Source organism: Barbus barbus (genome assembly GCF_936440315.1).
Source record: "Barbus barbus genome assembly, chromosome: 19".
Classification (NCBI taxonomy): domain Eukaryota; kingdom Metazoa; phylum Chordata; class Actinopteri; order Cypriniformes; family Cyprinidae; genus Barbus; species Barbus barbus.
The window spans coordinates 31,620,045-31,644,912 of NC_136747.1; the positions used below are offsets into that span (position 1 = coordinate 31,620,045).

At 40.7% G+C, this 24,868-nt stretch overlaps 1 protein-coding gene across 2 annotated transcripts in view; it reads left to right on the top strand.

Annotated features, from left to right (window-relative positions):
* LOC306885172 (cilia- and flagella-associated protein 69-like) overlaps positions 1-23,223 on the top strand; it is a 26,055-nt gene extending 2,832 nt beyond the window's left edge. Inside the window, exons 3-22 of one of the 2 annotated variants that reach the window (XM_079441532.1) lie at positions 2,941-3,006; positions 3,358-3,467; positions 3,551-3,627; positions 4,405-4,503; positions 4,946-5,092; positions 5,166-5,343; positions 11,528-11,651; positions 11,725-11,773; positions 11,844-11,965; positions 12,101-12,326; positions 14,003-14,158; positions 14,653-14,768; positions 14,840-14,958; positions 16,124-16,205; positions 18,218-18,410; positions 18,754-18,888; positions 19,290-19,366; positions 22,419-22,604; positions 22,678-22,764; positions 22,838-23,223. In XM_079441532.1, coding sequence (XP_079297658.1) covers positions 2,941-3,006; positions 3,358-3,467; positions 3,551-3,627; positions 4,405-4,503; positions 4,946-5,092; positions 5,166-5,343; positions 11,528-11,651; positions 11,725-11,773; positions 11,844-11,965; positions 12,101-12,326; positions 14,003-14,158; positions 14,653-14,768; positions 14,840-14,958; positions 16,124-16,205; positions 18,218-18,410; positions 18,754-18,888; positions 19,290-19,366; positions 22,419-22,604; positions 22,678-22,764; positions 22,838-22,945 — 2,457 coding nt within the window. In that variant the 3' untranslated portion in view covers positions 22,946-23,223. Of the gene's footprint in view, positions 1-2,940; positions 3,007-3,344; positions 3,468-3,550; positions 3,628-4,404; positions 4,504-4,945; positions 5,093-5,165; positions 5,344-11,527; positions 11,652-11,724; positions 11,774-11,843; positions 11,966-12,100; positions 12,327-14,002; positions 14,159-14,652; positions 14,769-14,839; positions 14,959-16,123; positions 16,206-18,217; positions 18,411-18,753; positions 18,889-19,289; positions 19,367-22,418; positions 22,605-22,677; positions 22,765-22,837 lie in introns of both variants that reach the window. The other variant, XM_079441533.1, reaches the window with a different exon arrangement.
* The last annotated feature ends 1,645 nt before the right edge of the window (positions 23,224-24,868 follow it).

A 24,868-nucleotide genomic window follows, 5' to 3' on the forward strand; every position in this document is an offset into this window, starting at 1 on the left:
CTAATAAGTACTATTGAACTACACTAATAAGTACTATTGAGCTACACTAATAAGTACTATTGAGCTACACTAATAAGTGCTATTGAACTACACTAATAAGTACTATTGAACTACACTAATAAGTACTATTGAACTACACTAATAAGTACTATTGAACTACACTAATAAGTGCTATTGAACTACACTAATAAGTACTATTGAGCTACACTAATAAGTACTATTGAGCTACACTAATAAGTTCTATTAAACTACACTAATAAGTACTATTGAACTACACTAATAAGTACTATTGAACTACACTAATAAGTGCTATTGAACTACACTAATAAGTGCTATTGAACTACACTAATAAGTGCTATTGAACTACACTAATAAGTGCTATTGAACTACACTAATAAGTGCTATTGAACTACACTAATAAGTACTATTGAACTACACTAATAAGTACTATTGAACTACACTAATAAGTACTATTGAACTACACTAATAAGTGCTATTGAACTACACTAATAAGTTCTATTGAACTACACTAATAAGTGCTATTGAACTACACTAATAAGTACTATTGAACTACACTAATAAGTACTATTGAACTACACTAATAAGTACTATTGAACTACACTAATAAGTACTATTGAACTACACTAATAAGTACTATTGAACTACACTAATAAGTTCTATTAAACTACACTAATAAGTTCTATTGAACTACACTAATAAGTGCTATTGAACTACACTAATAAGTGCTATTGAACTACACTAATAAGTGCTATTGAACTACACTAATAAGTGCTATTGAACTACACTAATAAGTACTATTGAACTACACTAATAAGTACTATTGAACTACACTAATAAGTACTATTGAACTACACTAATAAGTACTATTGAACTACACTAATAAGTACTATTGAACTACACTAATAAGTACTATTGAACTACACTAATAAGTACTATTGAACTACACTAATAAGTACTATTGAACTACACTAATACGTTCTATTGAACTACACTAATAAGTACTATTGAACTACACTAATAAGTTCTATTAAACTACACTAATAAGTTCTATTGAACTACACTAATAAGTGCTATTGAACTACACTAATAAGTGCTATTGAACTACACTAATAAGTGCTATTGAACTACACTAATAAGTGCTATTGAACTACACTAATAAGTACTATTGAACTACACTAATAAGTACTATTGAACTACACTAATAAGTGCTATTGAACTACACTAATAAGTGCTATTGAACTACACTAATAAGTGCTATTGAACTACACTAATAAGTGCTATTGAACTACACTAATAAGTGCTATTGAACTACACTAATAAGTACTATTGAACTACACTAATAAGTACTATTGAACTACACTAATAAGTACTATTGAACTACACTAATAAGTGCTATTGAACTACACTAATAAGTTCTATTGAACTACACTAATAAGTGCTATTGAACTACACTAATAAGTACTATTGAACTACACTAATAAGTACTATTGAACTACACTAATAAGTACTATTGAACTACACTAATAAGTACTATTGAACTACACTAATAAGTACTATTGAACTACACTAATAAGTTCTATTAAACTACACTAATAAGTTCTATTGAACTACACTAATAAGTGCTATTGAACTACACTAATAAGTGCTATTGAACTACACTAATAAGTGCTATTGAACTACACTAATAAGTGCTATTGAACTACACTAATAAGTACTATTGAACTACACTAATAAGTACTATTGAACTACACTAATAAGTACTATTGAACTACACTAATAAGTACTATTGAACTACACTAATAAGTACTATTGAACTACACTAATAAGTACTATTGAACTACACTAATAAGTACTATTGAACTACACTAATAAGTACTATTGAACTACACTAATACGTTCTATTGAACTACACTAATAAGTGCTATTAAACTACACTAATAAGTGCTATTGAACTACACTAATAAGTGCTATTGAACTACACTAATAAGTGCTATTGAACTACACTAATAAGTGCTATTGAACTACACTAATAAGTACTATTGAACTACACTAATAAGTACTATTAAACTACACTAATAAGTACTATTGAACTACACTAATAAGTACTATTAAACTACACTAATAAGTACTATTGAACTACACTAATAAGTACTATTGAACTACACTAATAAGTACTATTGAACTACACTAATAAGTACTATTGAACTACACTAATACGTTCTATTGAACTACACTAATAAGTACTATTAAACTAGACTAATAAGTACTATTGAACTACACTAATAAGTACTATTGAACTACACTAATAAGTACTATTGAACTACACTAATAAGTACTATTGAACTACACTAATAAGTACTATTAAAGAGTTACTAGTAGCTAATGAATAAATACTAGTGCTTAATGTAAAATTTACTAGTATTTAATATAGTGCTGTCAAATGATTAATAGTAATTAATTGCATCCAAAATAAAAGTTTTTGTTTACATATTATATGTATGTGTACTGTGTATATTTATTATGTATATATACTGTAAATACATACATATACAGTATATATAGATTGAAAATATTTATGTTTATACATTTATATATTTATATTCTTATATTTTATATTATACATAAATATATTTATTATATAAACATAACATATTTTTTCTTAAATGTATACATGCATGTGTGTGTATTTACATATACATAATAAATATACACAGTACACACACATATATTATGTAAACAAAACTTTTATTTTGGATGCGATTAATCACGATTAATCGTTTGACAGCACTAGTTTAAAAATAAGTACTGCTAGCATGAAAATACATTTATGCTTTAAAGGTTAAATGTTAATGGGCCTGCCATACAGTGTTTGCTTCATCTCTCCTTCAGTAATGAGCTCATTTTCTCTCTCGTTTCCAGTCCTCGTTAAAAGAAAGGCAGATTTTCATCTTGAAGAAGGTGGTAAAACAATGCCAGCGTGGATTTGTATCCTAAAAGTTTCATGTAGATGACACTGTCATAATCATGACGACATTAAAAATGGTGTTTTAATAGAAATGGTGTTTTAAAAGCAGAAGTATATAAATGAGTGGGTTTTTGCATAATTGTTTGACGTTCTTTGTTGTGCTGATGTCAGTGTGCTCTAGGATACTACAGTCCCTACAGTCTCAGTTTACAGCACTACAGTCAGCATTTTCCAGCCTCAGATATTATCTGATGTTTATGTGACGCACCGCATGACGCTCTGAGAGGCTCGGTGGAATAATCCTGTGATGATGATGATGATGATGATGAAGGTGATATGATTAACACTTTCCTTAAAGTGCCCTTGTCCAGCTTTTGAGGAACCTCGCTGACATATTTAAGATTATGAACGTTTGTGCTGAAAGAGTGTCCGATCATCCAGAGTATGCCAGAATCCTCTGTGATCTGCTTCAGATATGCAGGTGTGAGATCAGTCTTTATAGTGTTTATAGCACCTGTGAACACACGTGAACTAATCAAATCATCAATGCTTTCTGTCTTCAAGTCTTCCCTTCCTGAAGGAGAAAGCGTCTGACGAGATGAGCTTCGCTGCTGTGGTGACAGACTGTGTGTCTCAGATGGGTGAGCTTCAGTCCAGATCAGCAACATTTAAAAAAGAAGAAAATAATACTTTTATTCATCAAGGCTGCGTTAAATAGATCAAAAGTGACAGTAGAGACATTATAATGTTACAATAGATTTCTATTTCAAATAAATGCTGTTCTTCTGAACTTTCTATTCATCTGTGAATCCTGAAAAATAAAATGCATCACAGTTTCCACAGAAATATTGTGCAGCACAACTGTGTTCAACATTGATAATAATCAGAAATGTTTGTTGAGCAGTAAATCAGTATATTATTATGATTTCTGAAGATCATGTGACACTGAAGACTGGAGTAATGATGCTGAAAATACAGCTGCAGATCACAGAAATACATTACAGTTTAACACATATTCACATAGAAAACAGCAGTTTGAAACAGTTTCAATTCTAATAATATTTCACTATTTTTACTGTATATTTGATCAAATAAATGCAGCCTTGATGAACAGAAGAGACTTTGAAACATTGAAGAATTGTAATTATTCTACACTTCTGACCAGTAATGTAAAGTCAAACAAAGAACCGTATGAAAAAAAACAAAAGTAAAACAGTTTTGAATAATTTTAAATTTTGAGGTTAATGTGCTAAAATAGAGTTTGATTTCTTTATGCAAATTATAACTTGTCTTTCTGTCTTGTGTGGTGATATCTGATCCCAGCTTCAGTTAAATTGAGAGTATTGATAGATTTAGTGAATATGTTCTGTCTCCAGCGGGAGAGTGTTTTCTGTCTGTAATAATGTGTGTGACGGCAGGTTATCTGATGAGGATCCCGCTGCCAGAGGTGAGACAGCAGATCTGCTCCACTGTGATCGCCTTCTACAGCCACGACAAACACCAACACAGCTCTGACGGTGAGAGAGAGAGAGTGTGTGTGTGTGTGTGTGTGTGTGTGTGTGTGTGTGTGTGCGTGCGTGCGTGTGCATGCGTGTGTGTGCATGCGTGTGTGCGTGTCTGTGTGTCTGTGTGTCTGTCTGTGTGTGTGTGTGTGTGTGTGTGTGTGTGTGTGTCTGTGTGTGTGTGTTTTTGTTTTTATATTCCGGTGGGGACTTCAACCTGAATACACACAGACTCATGGGGACTTGTGTCACGGTGGAGACCTAAATTGAGGTCCCCACGGGTAAACAAGCTTATAAATCACAAAGAAATAAGTTTTTTGAAAATCTAAAAATGCAAACAGTCTCCTGTGAGGGCTAAGTTTAGGTGTAGGGCAATAGAATATACGGTCTGTACAGTAGAAAAACCATTACGCCTATGAGAGTCCCCACAAGAAAGTGAAACAAGTGTGTGTTTCAGGTGTGTGTCGTCTGGACTACAGAGCTCTGATGCTGGAGCGCAGTGGTCTGGCTGAGACGCTGGTCATGTCTCTGGCTCTGATGGAGGAGCAGCTTCTGGTCAAACTGTGTCTCCTGCAGACGCTGCAGATCCTGTCCAGAACATCAGGTGACCAATCAGAGCCTGCGCTCGCGCTCCGTGCATCACGGCTGCGTCTGAACCTGCCTGTGTTTCCTGACAGAAGTCAACTGTAACCTGATGCTGAGAGCTCAGGCTGCGCAGAAGATCTGCTTCCACATGAGCGAAGGCGATCCGTCCGGACAGATGCTCTTCAGATCCTCCGAGATCCTGTGGAACCTGCTGGAGAATGGCTCTCGACAGGAAGTGACCTCACAGCTCAGCAGCAGCGACTGCATCGCGTGAGTCAAACACACTTCAGACCTGACCTCACCGCTGGGAGAGCGACTGAAGGGGGTCGCACACCGAACGAGAAGCGCAGCGCCGCGTCGCGTCGCGCCATGTCTTTAAAATTCGAACACATTGTTTTCTATGTGTGTACGCACACCGGCGGCGTCATTCGGCGTCTGTCCGCGGCGCCCAGCAACGACTCAGGACACTGTTCAAATTCCTGCCGCGCCACAGCGCGCCATCTGCATTGTTTTATATTAAATAACATCATATTTGTCTCAAATCGTTGTTAATACATTAGCCTATACCAAGATACCACTGCTGCTAAATACTGTACAGCTTACATTAGTTTTACAGCTTGAATAAAATGAAAACATATTAATTAAATGTATAATAAACGTAATCCTTTTAATCTTTTATATTTCTCTTGAGACATTTTTATATACGCAAAATATTACATTCACTGTCGTCGGCTGCCACCTACTGGATTTATCAGGACACAACCGTTACAACACACTTCAGGTCATTTAAATAGCGGAGTAGCGGACCGCAATGGACGACGAAAAACTAATCAACGAAGTAGGGAAATACCCAGAATTATATGCCACAAACCACAGATTCTTCAAAGACAACATAATGAAGTCATCAGCGTGGGGGAAGATTGCCGATGTCATCGGGTTTTCAGGTAAGAATGTTTAATTTACGATCTGAGGTAAAATGTTCAGTGACAGTCTAGCAACAACTGCATGTAATTGTACAGTACAATCATAAAATAGCGTACAGTACAGACATTGTCTTAACTTCATAATGTCCTTAAAAATAACAATAATGTTGACCACAAACTGACAATTGTTATTTTAAGTAAACAATCGTGTTGAATTATAACAACCTAACGTTACCTCAACAGGAATATGATTATAATTGAAGTTAACAAAGAAATAAGCATACCTTACACACAAAAATGTATCATCTTTGTTTTTATTGAGAAAAAAAAATCATATTAGTAGCTACAGCATAAGAAATGTTGAAATTGCCTAGTCAACAGATACAACAAAAGAATAACAGATTTTCATAACACAGATACTTTTCATTGATTAACGTTGAAAACTCAGCTATTATCAATTAAAATAATATGTTTAAAATAATAATAATAATATCAAATGACGTTAAAACTCACCCATCTTGCAGCTCAGAACATGTTTCGAATTATAGAATGTACGCGTCTGGTGTGCGATACCTCGAGTTGTCCTAGACGCGGCGCTGCGCTTCTCGTTCGGTGTGCGACCCCCTTGACTGAGCGTCACTAAAGACCGATACACGTTCATCAACTTCACACAGGAGATCCATAAAACCACCACACTTCTTACATTCAGTCCAGTTCTGATTTGATAAAACAGTCCATGTAAATAAAGTGCTAAATACTAAATAAAAAAAGATTGTTCACAGCTGTCACAATGCAATGATTTATTACCAGCAGAAATTAAAAGCATTAGTTCTTTGCATGACAGTAATAGGAGAAATGTGTGCTATGAAAAAGTAATTGACATGAAAATAATGCAAAAACTGCTGATTTTCCTGTGATTATGTGTCAGACGTGGGCTGAGCATGAGCGTGCTCCTGACACTCGTTCAGACCTCTAATGTGATGTGAAACATGGCGCCGCTGATGGCAGCTATTGTGCGTTGCTCTTCAGTGTTCGTATTGCTTTTGTTTGTTTTTCCTGTTTTTTGTTTTTCAAATAAGATCAGTTTTACCAGGGATGATCTGCTGAACATTCGGCAGAACACACCACAAAATCTTCTACCGGTTTTTGATTTTTCGGACGTTTTGCTGGACATTGTAGTTGGTGGAGCCGTAGCTCTGGTCAAACGCTACAGGAGGTGCAGACGGGGGAAGAGAGCCGGCGCGCTCGTGAAACTTCGTCAGCGCGGATTTAGAACGGCGTTACCTAGCATCCATCTGGCGAATCTCCGCTCTCTACCCAACAAAACGGACAAACTCCTTCTGCTCTCCCGGACAAACAAGGACTTTTTCTAACTCTGCTGCTCTATGTTTCACGGAAACCTGGCTGAATGGCGACATACCGGACAGCGCGATCCATCTGCCTAATTACCAGCTGATCAGAGCAGATCGGGACACAGAATCAACGGGGAAATCGCGCGGCGGCGGGACATGCTTTTACATCAATGAGAGGTGGTGTACAGATGTAACTGTGTTAAAGAAGATGTGCTGTTCAGATCTAGAAACGCTCTTCATTAACTGCAAGCCGTTCTATTCGCCGCGGGAGTTCTGCTTGTTCATTCTCGTGAGTGTTTACATTCCACCGCAAGCGCACGTGAGCACAGCTCTACAGAAACTCGCTGATCTGATCACAGAGAGTGAGCAACAACACCCGGACTCTGTTTTAATCATTCTCGGGGACTTTAATAAAGCAAATCTCTCCCGTGAACTGCCAAAATACAGACAGCACATCACATGTCCCACCAGAGACAGTAATATATTGGATCACTGTTACACAACAATAAAGGACACATATCACTCTGTTCCACGAGCAGCTTTAGGACTCTCTGATCACTGTTTGGTTCATCTTATTCCATCCTACAGGCAGAAACTTAAGTCTGCAAAGCCTGTATTAAGATCTGTTAAAAGATGGACTAACGAAACAGAGCAGGATTTACAAGCCTGTTTCGACCTGACTGATTGGACTGTTTTTGAAGCCGCTGCCACCGATCTGGACGAGCTCATAGAGACTGTAACATCTTATATCAGTTTCTGTGAGGATATGTGCATTCCTAACAGGACTCATCTATTCTACAACAATGACAAACCATGGTTCACTGCCAAACTCAGACAGCTCCGTCAGGCCAAAGAAGATGCTCACAGAAAGGGGGATAAAGTATTGTACAAACAGACCAAATACACACTGGAAAAGGAGATCAGAGAGGCAAAGAAGAATTATTCTGACAAGCTCAGGAACAAATTCTCTTCCAGTGATCCTGCTTCAGTGTGGTTAGGATTGAAGGACATCACCAGCTACAAAACACCACCCCCCAGCACTCTGGAGAATCAACACCTGGCAGACGACTTAAACAAGTTCTTTTGTCGTTTTGAACGATCACCCCACACCCGCCCAGAACACCCCTCCACACAACCATTCACACCTCCAGCAACCCCTCTCTCCCCCACACCTACAATTCAAATCAGCGAAGACGATGTGTGCCAGGTCTTCAGGAAGAACAAAAGCAGGAAAGCACCTGGTCCAGACGGTGTGTCACCAGCCTGCCTAAAAATCTGTGCTGATCAGCTGGCCCCCATCTTCACACAGATCTTCAACAGGTCACTGGAGCTTAATGACTACAGACCTCAGGGCTCGACAGTGCAGCATTTCACTCGCATTTGCGACTGAAAATAGATGTGTGCGAACTGGAAAATGTATTTAGGAGCACAAGTGCGAATACAAAACAGCCTAACTTATACAGTAGCCTATAACAAACGTATTAATTTATTCTGTTTATTTATGGAAAAATTGCGATGCAGCCTCATATGATTACTTTAGAACTTTAAAAAGGCAACGGTTTAATTTAAATGAGCACAGATGAGAAGAAAAGCGGAGCGAGTTAAAGTGAAGACGCGCTGAATGACGCACATTCGCCACTAGAGGGCGCTGCCGTTACCCCGGTAACCCAGTAAATAAATCAGCTGCGCTACTTTCCTAAAACTGTGTAAATAATGTTTCACACTCAGTCATTTAGATATTTATATTCGCTTTAGTCTTCACAATAGCATCAAATAATTCTTACTTAAAGACTTAATGAGCTATTTATTTTCAAACATTGTTTCTAAGCTAAAACATGGCCCATCCACTGATCTATAATAGAGAACAGTGGGCCTATCTATATATCAACGACTGATTCGTTATTATTGTTCAGTAACACAAGTTCCATTAGTTCACATGAAAAAAACAATGACTGCATTTATTAATAATGCTATCTTAATTTCAACTTTTAATAATACATTATAAAATCAAAAGTTGTCTTAATATAATTCAATGGAGCTAACATTAACTAACAGTTGTATTTTTTATTAATCAACATTAACAAAGAATATTAACTACTGCAACAATTAGCTATTGCACATTTTTAGTTAATGTTAACCTGCTTTAACTAATGTTAACAAATGGGACTTACTTACCTATTGTTCTTTCGTTCATTTCAACAATCTTTTGCACTCTAATCTTGAAACACTTGTTTACTTTATATTTTTATGTATTTTTTATAAAAGTCTTTTAGTAAATTATCTTTAATAAAGGTATTTAACCTGTTAGGAGGACAACACTTTTTTTCACTTAGAAATTATATATTGTGATTTAAAAACAAAAACATATACCGTGACAAAAGCTTCAATGATTATTGTGAAAATTGTATACCGACACAGTTTAATAGGATTATAACTAATTACATAATTAGCCTATTAAATAGTGTCTGAAGTCAAATTATTTAAAAACCTTGTGTACTTTCTGTATTCTGATAAATTAAATAATTGTGCTTGTAAATGTCTCTTTGTATCCCCTTATTAAGCTAAAACACCTAATTTGAAAAATTTGCATTGCGCCCCTAAATTTTTTTAATGCGCTCCTAAATTTTTTGACTTAGGAGCACATGTGCTCCTTGGGGAAAAGGTAAGCGTCAAGCCCTGGACCTGTGGCCCTAACGTCTGTAGCCATGAAATCATTCAAAAGACTGGTTCTGGCTCATCTGAAGGACATCACTGGACCCTTACTGGACCCCCTGCAGTTTGCCTACAGAGCAAACAGGTCTGTGGATGATGCAGTCAACATGGGACTACACTTCATCCTGCAGCATCTGGACAGACCAGGGACTTATGTGAGGATCCTGTTTGTGGACTTCAGCTCTGCTTTTAACACCATTATCCCGGAAACCCTTCAAAATAAACTAACTCAGCTCTCCGTCCCCACCTCCGTCTGCCAGTGGATCAACAGCTTCCTGACAGACAGACAGACAGCAGTTAGTAAAGCTTGGTAAATTCACATCCAGCACTCGTACCATCAGCACTGGAGCTCCTCAGGGCTGTGTTCTCTCCCCACTGCTCTTCTCCCTCTACACCAACGACTGCACATCTAAAGACCCCTCTGTCAAGCTCCTGAAGTTCGCAGACGACACCACACTGATCGGCCTCATCCAGGACGGTGACGAGTCTGCTTACAGACAGGAGGTTAAGGAGCTGGCTGTCTGGTGCAGTCTCAACAACCTGGAGCTGAACACGCTCAAAACTGTGGAGATGATCGTGGACTTCAGGAGAAACCCCCCTGCTCTCCCCCCACTCACCATCATGAACAGCACTGTGACTGCAGTGGAGTCATTCAGATTCCTGGGCACCACCATCTCTCAGGACCTGAAGTGGGATATTCACATTGACTCCATTGTCAGGAAGGCCCAGCAGAGGTTGTACTTTCTTCGCCAGCTGAGGAAGTTCAACCTGCCACAGGACTTACTGAAACAGTTCTACTCTGCCATCATTGAATCCATCCTCTGCACCTCAATAACTGTCTGGTTCAGCTCAGCTACCAAATCTGACCTCAGAAGACTACGGAGGGTAGTCCGGACTGCTGAGCGAATCATTGGTACAACCCTCCCCACTCTCCAAGAACTGTACTTATCCAGAGTGAGCAAAAGGGCTGGTAAAATCACTCTGGACCCCTCACATCCAGCACACTCTCTCTTTGAACTGTTACCATCTGGTCGACGCTACAGAGCTCTGAGCACCAGAACGACCAGACACAGGAACAGTTTCTTCCCTCAGGCAATCCATCTCATGAATACTCAACAATAAACGTGGAACACACAACTAATACATTATCCATTCACCACACTCACTTATTTTATTTTCTCATTTCTAATTTGCACATACTTGACCTGTACATACATAGTCGCCTATATTATATTATATATTGTGTATTTTTTATTTTTTTGCTGCTTTGTACATTGGTTATTGGCTATTTCCTGTTATTTTGTTTCATAACCTGTGTCCTGTCCTGTTGCTGTCTTTCTGTTGCACTGTGGAGCTTCTGTCACTACAACAAATTCCTTGTATGAGTAAACATACTTGGCCAATAAAGCTCATTCTGATCTGATTCTGATTCTGATAACCCTTCCCATGATTCTCTGTGTGCTGCAGATCTCTGAAGGACGCGTTCTTCCATCTGCTGCTGAACGGTTTCCGTCATCATGAGCGTCAGCTGAGGAATGACCTGCTGGTGCTGCTGTCTCTGATCGCGGAGAAGCCCGGCGCTCCTCTGATCGTGAGTCTTCATCATCATGATCCTCGTCCTCATAAACTCTTCCTCTTCAGCAGCTCTCATCTGTGTGTTTCAGGAGAGCGGCTTCGTCAAGCATCTCACGCCGTTCATCACGTTTCCTGAGCGTAAGTATTGGTTATTAACGAGCGTTCATCACAGCGGCGTGAACATTCCTCACAAATCTGTGTTTCTCAGTGAAGAGCCACAATCCTCTGGTGAGGAACCTCAAGCTGACCTTCAAGCAGGAGGACTTTGAGATGAAGAAGCTCCTGCTGAACATCATCGTGGTGCTGTCGAGAGATCTGGCCACGCTGCAGGTGAGACGAACACATGATGAAACTTACAGGATGTTTTTATAGCACAATGACCTCTTATATGTCAAAAGATGAAGGGAATTTTCTCAGTTCATGACCTTTAAACATAAGCTAATGGTGTTTGTCTGTGGTGAGCAGTTGTTCAGAGAAGGCCGTGTGATGCTGGCTCTGATGCTGCTCGTTAAGCCGAGCTCGTCTGCGGTGCGCAGCGGCAGACGCAGCTGGACATGCAGACAGCAGGAGGAGCTGCAGCTGCAGGCGCTGTCCACACTGAGCGCGCTCGCTCCGCTGATGCTGGATGAATACATCACCTGTCAGGCCAACACCTGTCTGCTGCTGCTGCTGGACAGCTGCCTGCAGGACGGTACAACACACACTCTTCCTCAGTGTTTCTGTCTTGTTTTCCAGTACACATATCTAAACATCCTTAAATCAAGACTCATTTACTTGAGATGCAAAATGAAGATATGAAGTCTTGTTTTGTAAAAAAAAAAAAAAAGAAGAACAAAATGGAGTTCATGATTAAAACAAGAACAAATGAAGGGCCTTTAAGTGCCTTTTGAAATTTTCTTTTAAAATAAAAATTTTCTAATAAAATGACCATTTATCTCTATGTGTAGGTTCAGTAATTTCACTTTAATGGCAATTAAAAGGTTATTTTCATTGGCATTAAAGTGAAATAACAATGTAAACATAGAAGCTTGAGAAAAATGCTAATTTTAGAAGAAAATTTCAAATGGCACTTAAAGGTTTTTGCATCTCAACTCTTCAAATATTGAAGACTTTAGCCATTTATATTTTTATAAGCAACTGAAAAAAGGGCATGAAATTTCAGGGCATGTCGAAAGTTCTCCAGGTCCTCAAAACACCCTCAGGGCCCAGAGGGTTAAACAGTGATTTGTTGACTCAAGAACAGCTGCAATAGGATTAGTGTGATTCGCAAATAAATCGTTCAGTGCAAATTGTGAACCAATTCATCATAGGAAAGAATCAGCTCATTCACGAATCGGAAACTGTGTCAGAGGCAGTGGTGGTTTCTTTAGAATGGAATTAAAAATGTTGAAGTAAATGTACAGTGGCATGCGAAAGTTTGGGAACCCCTTGCAGAATCTGTGAAAATGTGGATCATTTTACCAAAATAAGAGAGATCATACAAAATGCATGTTATTTTTTATTTAGTACTGTCCTGAGTAAGATATTTTCCATAAAACACGATGCATTAAGAGCCGGGGGTGAAGACTTTTGAACAGGATGAAGATGAAACAGGATGAAATATCATATTTTTCCATTTAGTACTGCCCTTCTGACGCGACAGAAGATACTTGCATGTTTCCTGGAAGACAAATGAAGTACAATTTACCTTGATCTTCAAATTCAAAAAGTTTTCACCCCCGGCTCTTAATGCATCGTGTTTCCTTCAGGAACATCAGTGAATGTTTGAACCTTTTTTAATTGTTGTATTTGAGTCCCTCAATCATCCTCAGCGTGAAAAGGTGGATCTCAAAATCATACAGTTACTGCTGGAAAGGGTTCAAATATGCAAAAGATGCTGGAAAACTGAAGAATCTGCAGGACCTGGAGGATTTTTCTGAAGAACAGTGCTCAGTTGAACTGTTCAGAACAAACAAGGGACTCATGAACAACCATCACAAAACAAAAAAACAGTCGTAGATCATCCAGGTAACCACACACAGTATTAAGAACCAAGGGTTCCCAAACTTTTGAATGTGGTTATTTTAATAATTTCAGCTATTTTTTTGTCTTGTGGACTATATGTAAACATATTTTATGGAAAATATCTTACTCAGGACAGTACTAAATAAAAAATAACATGCATTTTGTATGATCTCTCTTATTTTGGTAAAATTATCCACATTTTCACAGATTCTGCAAGGGGTTCCCAAACTTTCGATCCCCACTGTATGATACTATGCTTTGGAACATAGTGAAGTAATACTTTCCCAAAGTAAAAAACACTCTGATAAAGCAGCGATTCTTGATGTAGAAGTACTTGCACCGATCTTCTCGCCTGTATCTCAGACTCCTTCAGTGGGCAGGGTCACGGTCTCCACGGCAGCGGCGGGAAGAAGGCTCAGCTGCGCTACTGCGTGCGTGTGCTCAGATCTGTGGCGTCTGCGCAGCACGAGCCACTCCGGCAGGATCTGTGCGATCAGGGCGCCATTGGGCAGCTCTTGGGTGAGTCTCCATTCTCCTTCAGTGTCTTCCAGTGGAAACAGACTCTCGGCAGACTCTCGGCAGACTCTCGGCAGACTCGCGGCAGACTCTCGGCAGACTCTCGGCAGACTCGCGGCAGACTCGCTGCAGACTCGCTGCAGACTCGCGGCAGACTCTCGGCAGACTCGCTGCAGACTCGCTGCAGACTCGCGGCAGACTCGCGGCAGACTCGCGGCAGACTCGCGGCAGACTCGCTGCAGACTCGCGGCAGACTCGCTGCAGACTCGCTGCAGACTCGCGGCAGACTCGCGGCAGACTCGCTGCAGACTCGCGGCAGACTCGCTGCAGACTCGCGGCAGACTCGCTGCAGACTCGCGGCAGACTCTCGGCAGACTCTCGGCAGACTCGTGGCAGACTCGTGGCAGACTCGCGGCAGACTCGCGGCAGACTCGTGGCAGACTCGCGGCAGACTCTCGGCAGACTCGCAGCAGACTCACAGCAGACTCTGTGTCCAGGTGTGCTGCGCCGGTTCTTGGGGAGGCCGGAAGACGAGGACGCTGTGGCTCTGGAGATCCAGAAGGACTGTCTGTTCCTTCTGTCTGTGCTCTGTGAGGGAGATGTGCACAGGAAGGTGAGAGGCGTCTCCTCTGTTTCAGCGCCACCATACTCTCGTGATTAATGACCAGCGCTGCTTGTGTCCAGGAGCTGTTCGGCCGTGACGGGGTGGAGGTGCTGATCCAGTATCTGAGTTTTGACACCGCGCTGATCTTCAGCGGTCTGGGTCACAATAAACTGCTGCTGTCCACCGTCGACTGTCTTTGGTGAGACGCATGTGTCTTTATCTGTTCACACCAAGAATAATAGTTTCGACTATAACCATAATGATATAATCGTTATTATAAATGCGCTGCAGTTGTGTCACTTTAAATTAAGGCTGAAAATATTGATTCTCATTTTGATACACCAATACCGATTCTTAAATCCCAATAATCGATCTGTGCTATTTTCAGATGATGCCTGAACAAAACTTAACCAAACATTTGTAGCTCCTCCCGTCCAATAATCACAAAAACCTTCAGAACAAAGTCTCAGCTTCCAAATTCTGTCAGTTTTATTTTGAAATTTAATCAGTAAATGTGTCTTTGTGGCTCTGTAATGTGTGCTGACAGATCGCTGATCATTTCTTCCTCTTTACTACTACTTAAAGCAGCAAATAACATGAATGAACAACAGAAACAGAACAACACTGAAATGAATCATGAATCATGGAATCCATCAATCAGTGATTCAACCACAGAAAGATGTCAATAAAACAGCCTGTGATCAATAATGTCACTTAACGTCACATTTACCTCAAAAAAGACATTCAGTGTCCATTAACTCAATAATGAGCTAGAAAAATACCTCTAGAGAAGAGCATTTTGAGCAATACATGCACTATATTACATATTCATTATAGTTTACTGAATTTAATGTGTTTGAATAAATCCGTCACGAAAACATTAGTTATGACAGCCACTGTTTAAATGTTTAAAGTGGAGTAGAAACATAATTACATTTTTAAAACTTTATCCTAAAAAAATTGTATTACTGGTATAGAATACATTATATTATGAAAACTGCCCTATGTGCAATTTAAATGTTTATGTATGTTAACTATGGTCGTTAGTTTCATTGAACTCTATTGGTAACGACAGAAATTACGACTATAGTAGCTTTTGGGAAACGCTCCCCTCAAAGTGATCCCAGTGATGTTGCTTCTCTGTGTCGTTATGAACTCCGCTGTTCTTTTACATTTAGAATGAGGTTAAAACTGTATCTTTATTTTTATTATCTTTGGTGTGAACTTGCTTTCACTCATTTATTCTCTAAAGCGACTCCCCTGTCCGAACATGTCCGCAAAATGAACAGAGGAGGAGGTTTTGTGCACACATACAGTAATGGGAATCTCCTCGGGTCTGCTGTGATTTCTGGTTTCTCTCTCAGGTCGTGTGTGGTGGGGTGTTTCGCTACGGAGGATGCGTTCGTGGCCGGCGGCGGCGTAGATCTGCTGCTGCAGCTGCTGCAGGTGAGTAAATGAGTAAACTTTTTCAATTAATTTACTTTTTTCAGTTTCACAACGTCTACACATACTGATCATTTACTTTAATTGATGGACAAAGACATTTCTCCACAAAAATCTATGTGATGACAAACTTGGCACATTTCTTTTATTCTCTCTCTTGACACATTTTTATTTTTTGGGTTTGTTTAATTAGGCTATGATTCATATTTTTGTCTTGTCTTCATTATTATGACTGACCTCAGTCTAGCGCTTTTAAGCACTCTCAAAACAACTCTCTTACTTACATCTGCACTTTGTTCTTTATGATGAGAGAATTCAGGTCGCGAGCGCATGCACTGAACAAAACTTCAGCGTTTCAGCGAGGACTCTGATTGGCCGTTGCATTCAGAAACTCAACAGATTTGTGTGTAATTGGTTACAATGCAAACCTTAGCAGATCTAAATTGAATTTAATGGCCCCCATTAATTTCCGACCAGTGGCCAGGGAAGCCTTGCCTAGCCTCACACACGCTCAGCCTAGCAGTATCATGAAGTGAAAATATGGCCAATTTGCTGACTTCAAAGCAGATGCATAGGTGTTGTCACCTCTAAATCCCGCTCCCGCTGAATGTCAGACCATTACCGGCCGTTCCCATAAACATTCTAATATTGTATATAATTTTGCACTATCAATATGCGGGATACTGAAATCACTCTTGAATGAGCATTTGCTGTTCACTTTCACTGTGTTAAGGAACACATCTTATGAGATCAGATATTTATGACCCTGGAGCACAAAAGCAGTCAGAAGTAGCACAGGTATTTTTGTAGCAATAGGTTCCTTTAACATATTTAGTAAATTTCCTACTGTAAATATATCAAAACTTAATTTTTGATTAGTAATATGCATTGCTAAGAACTTCATTTGAACAACTTTAAAGGAGATTTTCTCAATATTTAGATTTTTTTGCTCCCTCAGATTCCAGATTTTCTAATAGTTGTATCTCAGACAAATATTGTTCTATCATAACAAACCATACATCAATGGAAAGATTATTTATTCAGCTTCAGATGATGTACAAATCTCAATTTCAAACAATTATAACTGGTTTTGTGGTCCAAGATCATTTGGTAACACTTTATTTTGAGTCCACTTTAGACATTCTACTAACAGTAAGTAAGTTTGCAAGTACGTCAACTTAATCTACTAACCCTAAACTTACCCTACTGAGAGTTAGCAGACATGTAGTTGCAAATTAATTAGAATGAGTTGACATGTAGTTAAAAAGTTACTCATAGTTAGTAAAATGTCTAAAGTGGACTATCGAAATAAAGTGTAACCGATCATTTGTTTGTCAATGAGCTCAGGATCTGTTGAGCAGCAAATCCTCCAGCATGGTCTGTCAGTCATCTCTCCTTACTCTGACTCCTGCAGCTCGTGTTGGATGCAGGGTTTGCCAAGTCCGTGTTTTTGCCATGGAATTGGACTGCTTTTTTTGCCATGGGTTGATTTTCCCCTGTGGATTTCAGATTTGAAATATTCCATGAATTATATTTGACTGAAATGCTTTTGCATCTTACCTGGGATAAACTGCTCTAGATGTTGTCACGACCGGCTCAAAGCCGTAACAAATGGAAGGAGGACATGCGGTTGGTGAGGTTGCAACAGAAATATTTATTAACATAAAAAAAGAAAAAGTATATAAAACAAAAAATAAATACAGTTTCTGTCTGACACAAGATGGTATAAAGCCAGACAGAACAAGTCTCACAACTAATCAACAAATCCAAATAAACAACACAAAACCAATCGGGAGCAAACAAGCAACAACCACACCAACAAGGCCAAGGTTTTTATAGAGGGAAGAACAGGTGGACATCGTTCTCTTGATGAGTCTCCTAGCCAGTCCCACCAGCCGGCAACAGCAGGAAGAGTACGAGACTCGTCACAATGTTCAGTTTGTGAAGGAGGGCCACTGGTAGGAAGCCTCGTATAGGTTGGAGTGTGTGTTTGTCATTGTGTGGTGTGTGTGCAGCGGAGCCCCAGACGCATGCTGACGCCGCTCACGGCCGCACTGCTGGAGCTGTGTGAGAATCCTCCGGCTGTGGCACATCTGCTGCGCTGGAGCGGAGACAGAGACACCAGCGCACCACAGCTGCTGCTGCACATCTGGAGGAGAGAGGAGGAGCAGATGTGTGTCTCGAGAGACCCTCACGGCATGATCGCAGGTGCAGACGCCAGAAATCAGCCTGACACTCTGCGCCTGTCAAACTAAAACTCTTACTGAAAAAAAACATTAAACATTTTAACTTAAAATCTCAGGATGGGCTTCAAGAGAATATTAAGGGGTCCAGAGATTAAAGTGCTCTGTGTTTAAAGTGAACATGGAGCCGTCAGTGAACGTGATCGCTTCGAAGAGCGTCTCCTCCTGCATCAAGCATAACCTGTTTGTTTCTCTCTACAGTAAAGTGACCAGATGCTGTTAAGACTCTCTCTCTCTCTCTCGCCCTCTCTCTCTCTCTCTCTCTCTCGCCCTCTCTCTCTCTCTCTCTCTCTCTCTCTCTCTAATAGATGTGAAGCGGCCAATTGTCTCTCGGCATCAGGATGAATCATCATCATCGTCGTCGTCACATGACGTCAGTGCTGCTGTCAGAGACCTGTCAGAAAACCTGCGTGCAAACATCTACTGCATCTTCTGCAAACTGGGTGTGTGTTCAATCAATCAATCAATCAGATATATTTTATTTATAAAGCCCTTTTCCCAACGAATCAATGCAGTTCAAAGTGCTTTACAGTCAAAAACAAGCGGTTGACACCAAGTTTAAAAAGTAAATGAAGTGAGGTGCAAAAGTTGCATACAATAATAATATTAAAAAGTTTTTGAATGTTGTTGAATGCTTCTGTTTTAGTTATGTGTTTGTTTGTTTATTTGTATGTAAAAATCAAGGATATGATCTGATTTGCTAGTAGATTTGAAAAGATAATGAGCCTGTAGTTTAGTGCAGATTACAGGTTGTTTTCAAAGACATTTTGTAGTTTAAATCAAAGCTTGGAATGAAAGGTGTGTTGTTAAAGTAACATCTGCGGCTCTCAATGATGATCTGCAGGATTTGAGGGTCTGTCGGGTTTGAGCGCCGAAGATCACGTCACACTCAGCATCATCCACCGATTCCTGGACTTCAAGGTGAGTCGCCAGCGGTGTGTGTGCGTGTGTGTGTGTGTGTGTGTGTGATTGGCAAGATTGGCAGCTTTGCCTAGAGATTGCAGTGAAAATGAAATTTCAAATCACCAACTGCGTTTTATTTTTCAATCTGTCAGGGAAACTGCGTCTGAAACATCTCACTGTTTGATGTGATCGTAAAGATGCTCTGCATCAAAATAAATGCAATTCTTGTCAAGAAAAAAGAGACCGAAGCAGCTATTGTGAGTGGAGTGGCCAACCCTAGCTTCACCCCTGAGTTAAAAAATTTTTAACGCCGTTAAACTGAAAACATTAATCGACAGCGTTAACATGCTAATTTTGACAGCACTAATAAAAACATTTTGAGCACTTAACTTAGTGATTGCTATCAGGATGTGAAGAGACTTTTAGGCCATGCCCACATGTACACGGGTATTTTAATAAACTGAGTTTTCCCTTCTTCAGTTTAAAAAAAAAATCTCCGTCCACATGAAAATGCAAACGCATGCTATGAAGCACTGGCAAGAGCATGCCACACCAACAGGTGGCGATATAATCTCAACCGTAAAGCCATGTTGGCCAATCAGAAGCCTGAAAAAGATCCAGTAGGCGGAGATAGCGCATGCTCTAACGTCACAAGCCTAAATCTCTGGTTTCGCTGTCTACATGATAACACTGCAACCAGAGTTTCTGAAAATCTTCACCCTGGCAGGAGTTTTCAGAAATATTTGGTTTCAGTGACCTGGTGCAGGATTTGTGTGTGGACGAACTGCTAAACCGCATAGAAAAAGCTCCTCCTCTTCTTCTTCATCATCTTTTTTGTTTGGCCTCCGGTCCCCAGTAGGCTATGACATCCAGGTCTGTATCGGGTGTGGTGGAGTTGCAATACGGGTGGGTGGCTGTGAGGTGGGGCTTGTGTCTCCCCGCCGTCTCCCTGAGCTATCGCTTCCACTGCCACTTGCCCCGGCTGGTTCTGACTTGCATGCCTCACTTTTTTTTAATGCATCACATATCAGCTGAAATTCATGCACACCTGTTACGAACCTGTGCATGTGTGTATATATATATATATAAATCATTTTCCCATCGCCTCCTTATATATATATATGGAGGCGATGGGAAAATGGTGCTACGTATGGTGCAGCCTAGGCCAGACACCCAGCCCACCCACACGGCACACTTGGGTAAGTGTGCCGTGTGGGTGGGCTGGGTGTCTGGCCTAGGCTGCACCATACGTCTCTCTGTTTTAATGCATCACAAACTAGCTGAGACATTTACACATCTACACATTAAAAACATAATTAATTAGATAATAAAAAAATAAATAAATAAGTGTGGCATGTAGGTAGTGATGTTTGGGGAGATGGGGGGGAGGGGCGGGGTTGCTTTGGGCCCTGTTGCCCATCCTTCCCCGGCCCGTGACATGGGCTGGGGCGTTAAGCTCTGATATGTCGTAGCCACGGGGGGATCGGAGGCACCCCCAAATTATTAAACATCAATTTATAATTCACAACTAATATTATTAATTTTATTATTTGTACTTGCCCTCTTTATTGTCCTCCGCCCTCTCCCAGTTTTGATGAAATTATTATTATTATTATTATCATTATGATTAATGTGAAGTGACATTCAGCCAAGTATGGTGACCCATACTCGGAATTCGTGCTCTGCATTTAACCCATCCAACGTGCACACACACACACACACACACACACACACACAGCAGTGAACACACACACACACACACACACACACACAGCAGTGAACACACACACACACACAGCAGTGAACACACACACACACACACACAGCAGTGAACACACACAGCAGTGAACACACACACAGCAGTGAACACACACACCTGGAGCAGTGAACACACACACACCGTGAACACACACCCGGAGCAGTGAACACACACACACCGTGAACACACACACCCGGAGCAGTGAACACACACACACACCGTGAACACACACACACCTGGAGCAGTGAACACACACACACACCGTGAACACACACACCTGGAGCAGTGAACACACACCTGGAGCAGTGAACACACACACACCGTGAACACACACACCCGGAGCAGTGAACACACACCTGGAGCAGTGAACACACACACACCCGGAGCAGTGAACACACACACACCGTGAACACAAACACCCGGAGCAGTGAACACACACACAGTAGTGAACACACACACCCGGAGCAGTGAACACACACACAGTAGTGAACACACACACCCGGAGCAGTGAACACACACACCCGGAGCAGTGAACACACACACAGTAGTGAACACACACACCCGGAGCAGTGAACACACACACACCGTGAACACACACCCGGAGCAGTGGGCAGCATTTATGCTGTGGCGCCCGGGGAGCAGTTGGGGGTTCGGTGCCTTGCTCAAGGGCACCTCAGTCGTGGTATTGAGGGTGGAGAGAGCGCTGGACATTCACTCCCCCCACCTACAATCCCTGCCGGCCCGAGACTCAAACCCACAACCTTTGGATTACGAGTCCAACTCTCTAACCATTAGGCCACGACTTCCCACAATTAATATTATTATGGTTATTATTGTTGCCAATAACATTTGTTGTCTTTATTATTACTATTATTATTCGTCTTTATTTATTTTTTACACTACTTATATCTGTTATCAATCTATTATGATGCTATTTCAGTTGTATGCTTCCTTCCCCAACCCTAGACACAATGACACACGCACACACACGTATGCTCACAGACAAATGAATGCAAATACAGGAGTTAATCAGAACGGACTTGTCATGTTGGCCATCAGTATATATATGTTTATTTGTCTGTGTTTCTGCATTTTGGCACATGTAAATATTGTGACCTTCTTTACTTGCATAATAATTTTTTTTTTAAAAAGACTTACTGATATAAAATTATAATAAAATTAAAAAAAAAAAGAAAGAAAAAGCTGCGGCTTTGAAAATAACCGTGTTTTTGTGGACCGGGCCTTAACCAGCAGAACAAACCGTGTTTCTGAGCCGAATCACCTGCCCTGCTGTAACGCTGTTCCTCACAGGTGTGTGAGGTTGTGCAGGAGCTGTGGAGCGAGGCAGCGCTGGCCGTCCCGTCGGATGAAGCGGCGCTGAAGAGCATGCTGCAGGTCAGTGAAGCCACGGCCGAGAGTGTGCGCTCGCTGCAGCAAAGCATTCTGGGCCGGCGACAGCAGGAGGAGCTGCAGGAGGAGCAGCGGCTGTATTCAGAGGTAAAGTGTCCCGCCGGCCGTATGTTCTGTACGAGACCGCAGCGACCGACTGACCGCTGTGATTGTGTTCCAGATCCGCTTCACTCATAAGCAGAGAGAGATCGCAGCAGACGCCTGGAGGAGCTACGTCGCCAGAACCTCAAACTACAGCGTCCTGAAGGTCTGAACCCTCCGCTTTCATCCGCTCCTCTTCTGTTCTGAGCACCTCTGAGTGATTCTCTTGTGTTTGGCAGGAGTTCAAGCGTCTTCGGGAGGAGCGGCGCACCAGCGAACACAACACACCATCAGACACCGAGACACAAGAGCCTCCGATCAATAAACCAGAGCCAGTGGCTCTATAGACAGAATATATAGCCAACTGAATGCATTTAATATGACATAAATGCACTGCTGTTCAAACGCTTGCCATCGTTAACGGGACAGTTCACCCAAAAATAACAGAATGTTCATATTTGGGTGAACTATCCCTTTCACCAGCATTAGCATGCTAGCGATCACTGCTGGAACAATAAACTAACATGACTTGATGAAATGATGTCTGGATCTCAAGCAAAGCCAAATATGAACGCTGAATGTTAGCATTTGAATAATGGCTAATAAAATGAGATGTCATAGCCAGAATGCACCTGTGTGTTTATTGAAGGTCAAGCTGCTGTGATATACTTGAGTTTCAGACACAGAAGACCACCAAACATGTTTCGCTATCACGCATCTCCTGAATGAGTCTAGAATCATTCGATCAAAAACACGGACCAGGAAGACACAGAAACCAGTGATCTCATATGTAAGTGTATGCATATGAAAAATAATGTGATCATCAACACTAACTGCATATAAATGAAAGCTGCCTAATGTTTCAGAGAGAAATATGGATCCAGAAAGTGTTAAAGACCTGAGAAGCTTTGAGATACTGATGGAGGACATCTACTGCATCTTTGCTTTGATAATATCACTGAATATGATGCAGATGGAGTACTTGATAAAAATGCGATTTTCGCAGCTTTTTGCTCAAAATGTTGCTTTTTTTATGAAACCTACCTACATTCAAGTGTTGATAAAAAAAAAAACAATGCTTGAAGCTAGAATATAACTTTTTGTTTGTTTGTTTGAAAGTAGAGGATCATCTTTATTTTGATATATTGCATGTAATAGAACCATCAGAACCAATACAAAACTGCAAGGATTAGGATTTCTCTAATGGTTTCTATTGTTTTGTTGTTTTCAGAAGGGCAGATATTCATTCAACAAAATGAAGAGACATTTTAGTGAAATCAGCAAAAACGCTGGCGAGGAAAGAGTTATATAATTCAGCCATGAAACAGACATTGCGTTTCTCTGGAGATGAGCAGGATTTCTGAATGTGATCCTGACTAATGATGAAACCCGAGAGAAAGAGCGACACCTGGCGGTGACTCGGAGAATCTGCGACTCGTCACAGCTGGGAAAACTCTTATTTCAAATAATAATTTAAAAAGTCTAATTTCTTCTACATTCACTTTATTCACTGAAATTCTTATTCTTGTGATTATTATAATATTTAAATTGTATTTAAAAACAAAGCGCAGTGAAGAATTAGCACTGAGAAGGCGCGGACAGTTATTTTTGCTCCTGACCTTATTGAATATGCATTTGTCGCAAAACTTATGGGAGGAGAGTATTAAAATGATTAATTCAACGCGATTTACTAACGTTTGCGCGCGTCAAATTACTGGTATTTGCACCATTATTTAATGCCCCCCAAAAAGTATGTTTTAAACTATTTTTGGTGCTTGAAATGACTGCAATTACGTGTGCGTGCGTGTGTTTATCTGTGCGTGCGTGTGTGTGTGCGTGTGTGTGTGTGTGTGTGTGTGTATATAGTGTGGTGTAGTGCTGGAGTGTGCGTGTGTTGTGTGTGTGTGCGTGCGCGTGCGTGTTTATCTGTGTGTGTGTGTGTGTGTGTGTGTGTGTGTGTGTGTGTGTGTGCGCGCGCGTGTTTATCTGTGCGTGTGCGTGTGTGTGTATATAGTGTGGTGTAGTGCTGGAGTGTGCGTGTGTTGTGTGTGTGTGTGTGTGTAGTGTGGTGTAGTGCTGGAGTGTGCGTGTGTTGTGTGTGCGTGCGTGTGTGTGTGTGTGTGTGTGCGCGCGCGTGTTTATCTGTGCGTGTGCGTGTGCGTGTGTGTGTGTGTGTGTGTGTGTGTGTAGTGTGGTGTAGTGCTGGAGTGTGCGTGTGTTGTGTGCGTGTGTTGTGTGCGTGCGTGCGTGTGTTGTGTGTGTGTGTGTGT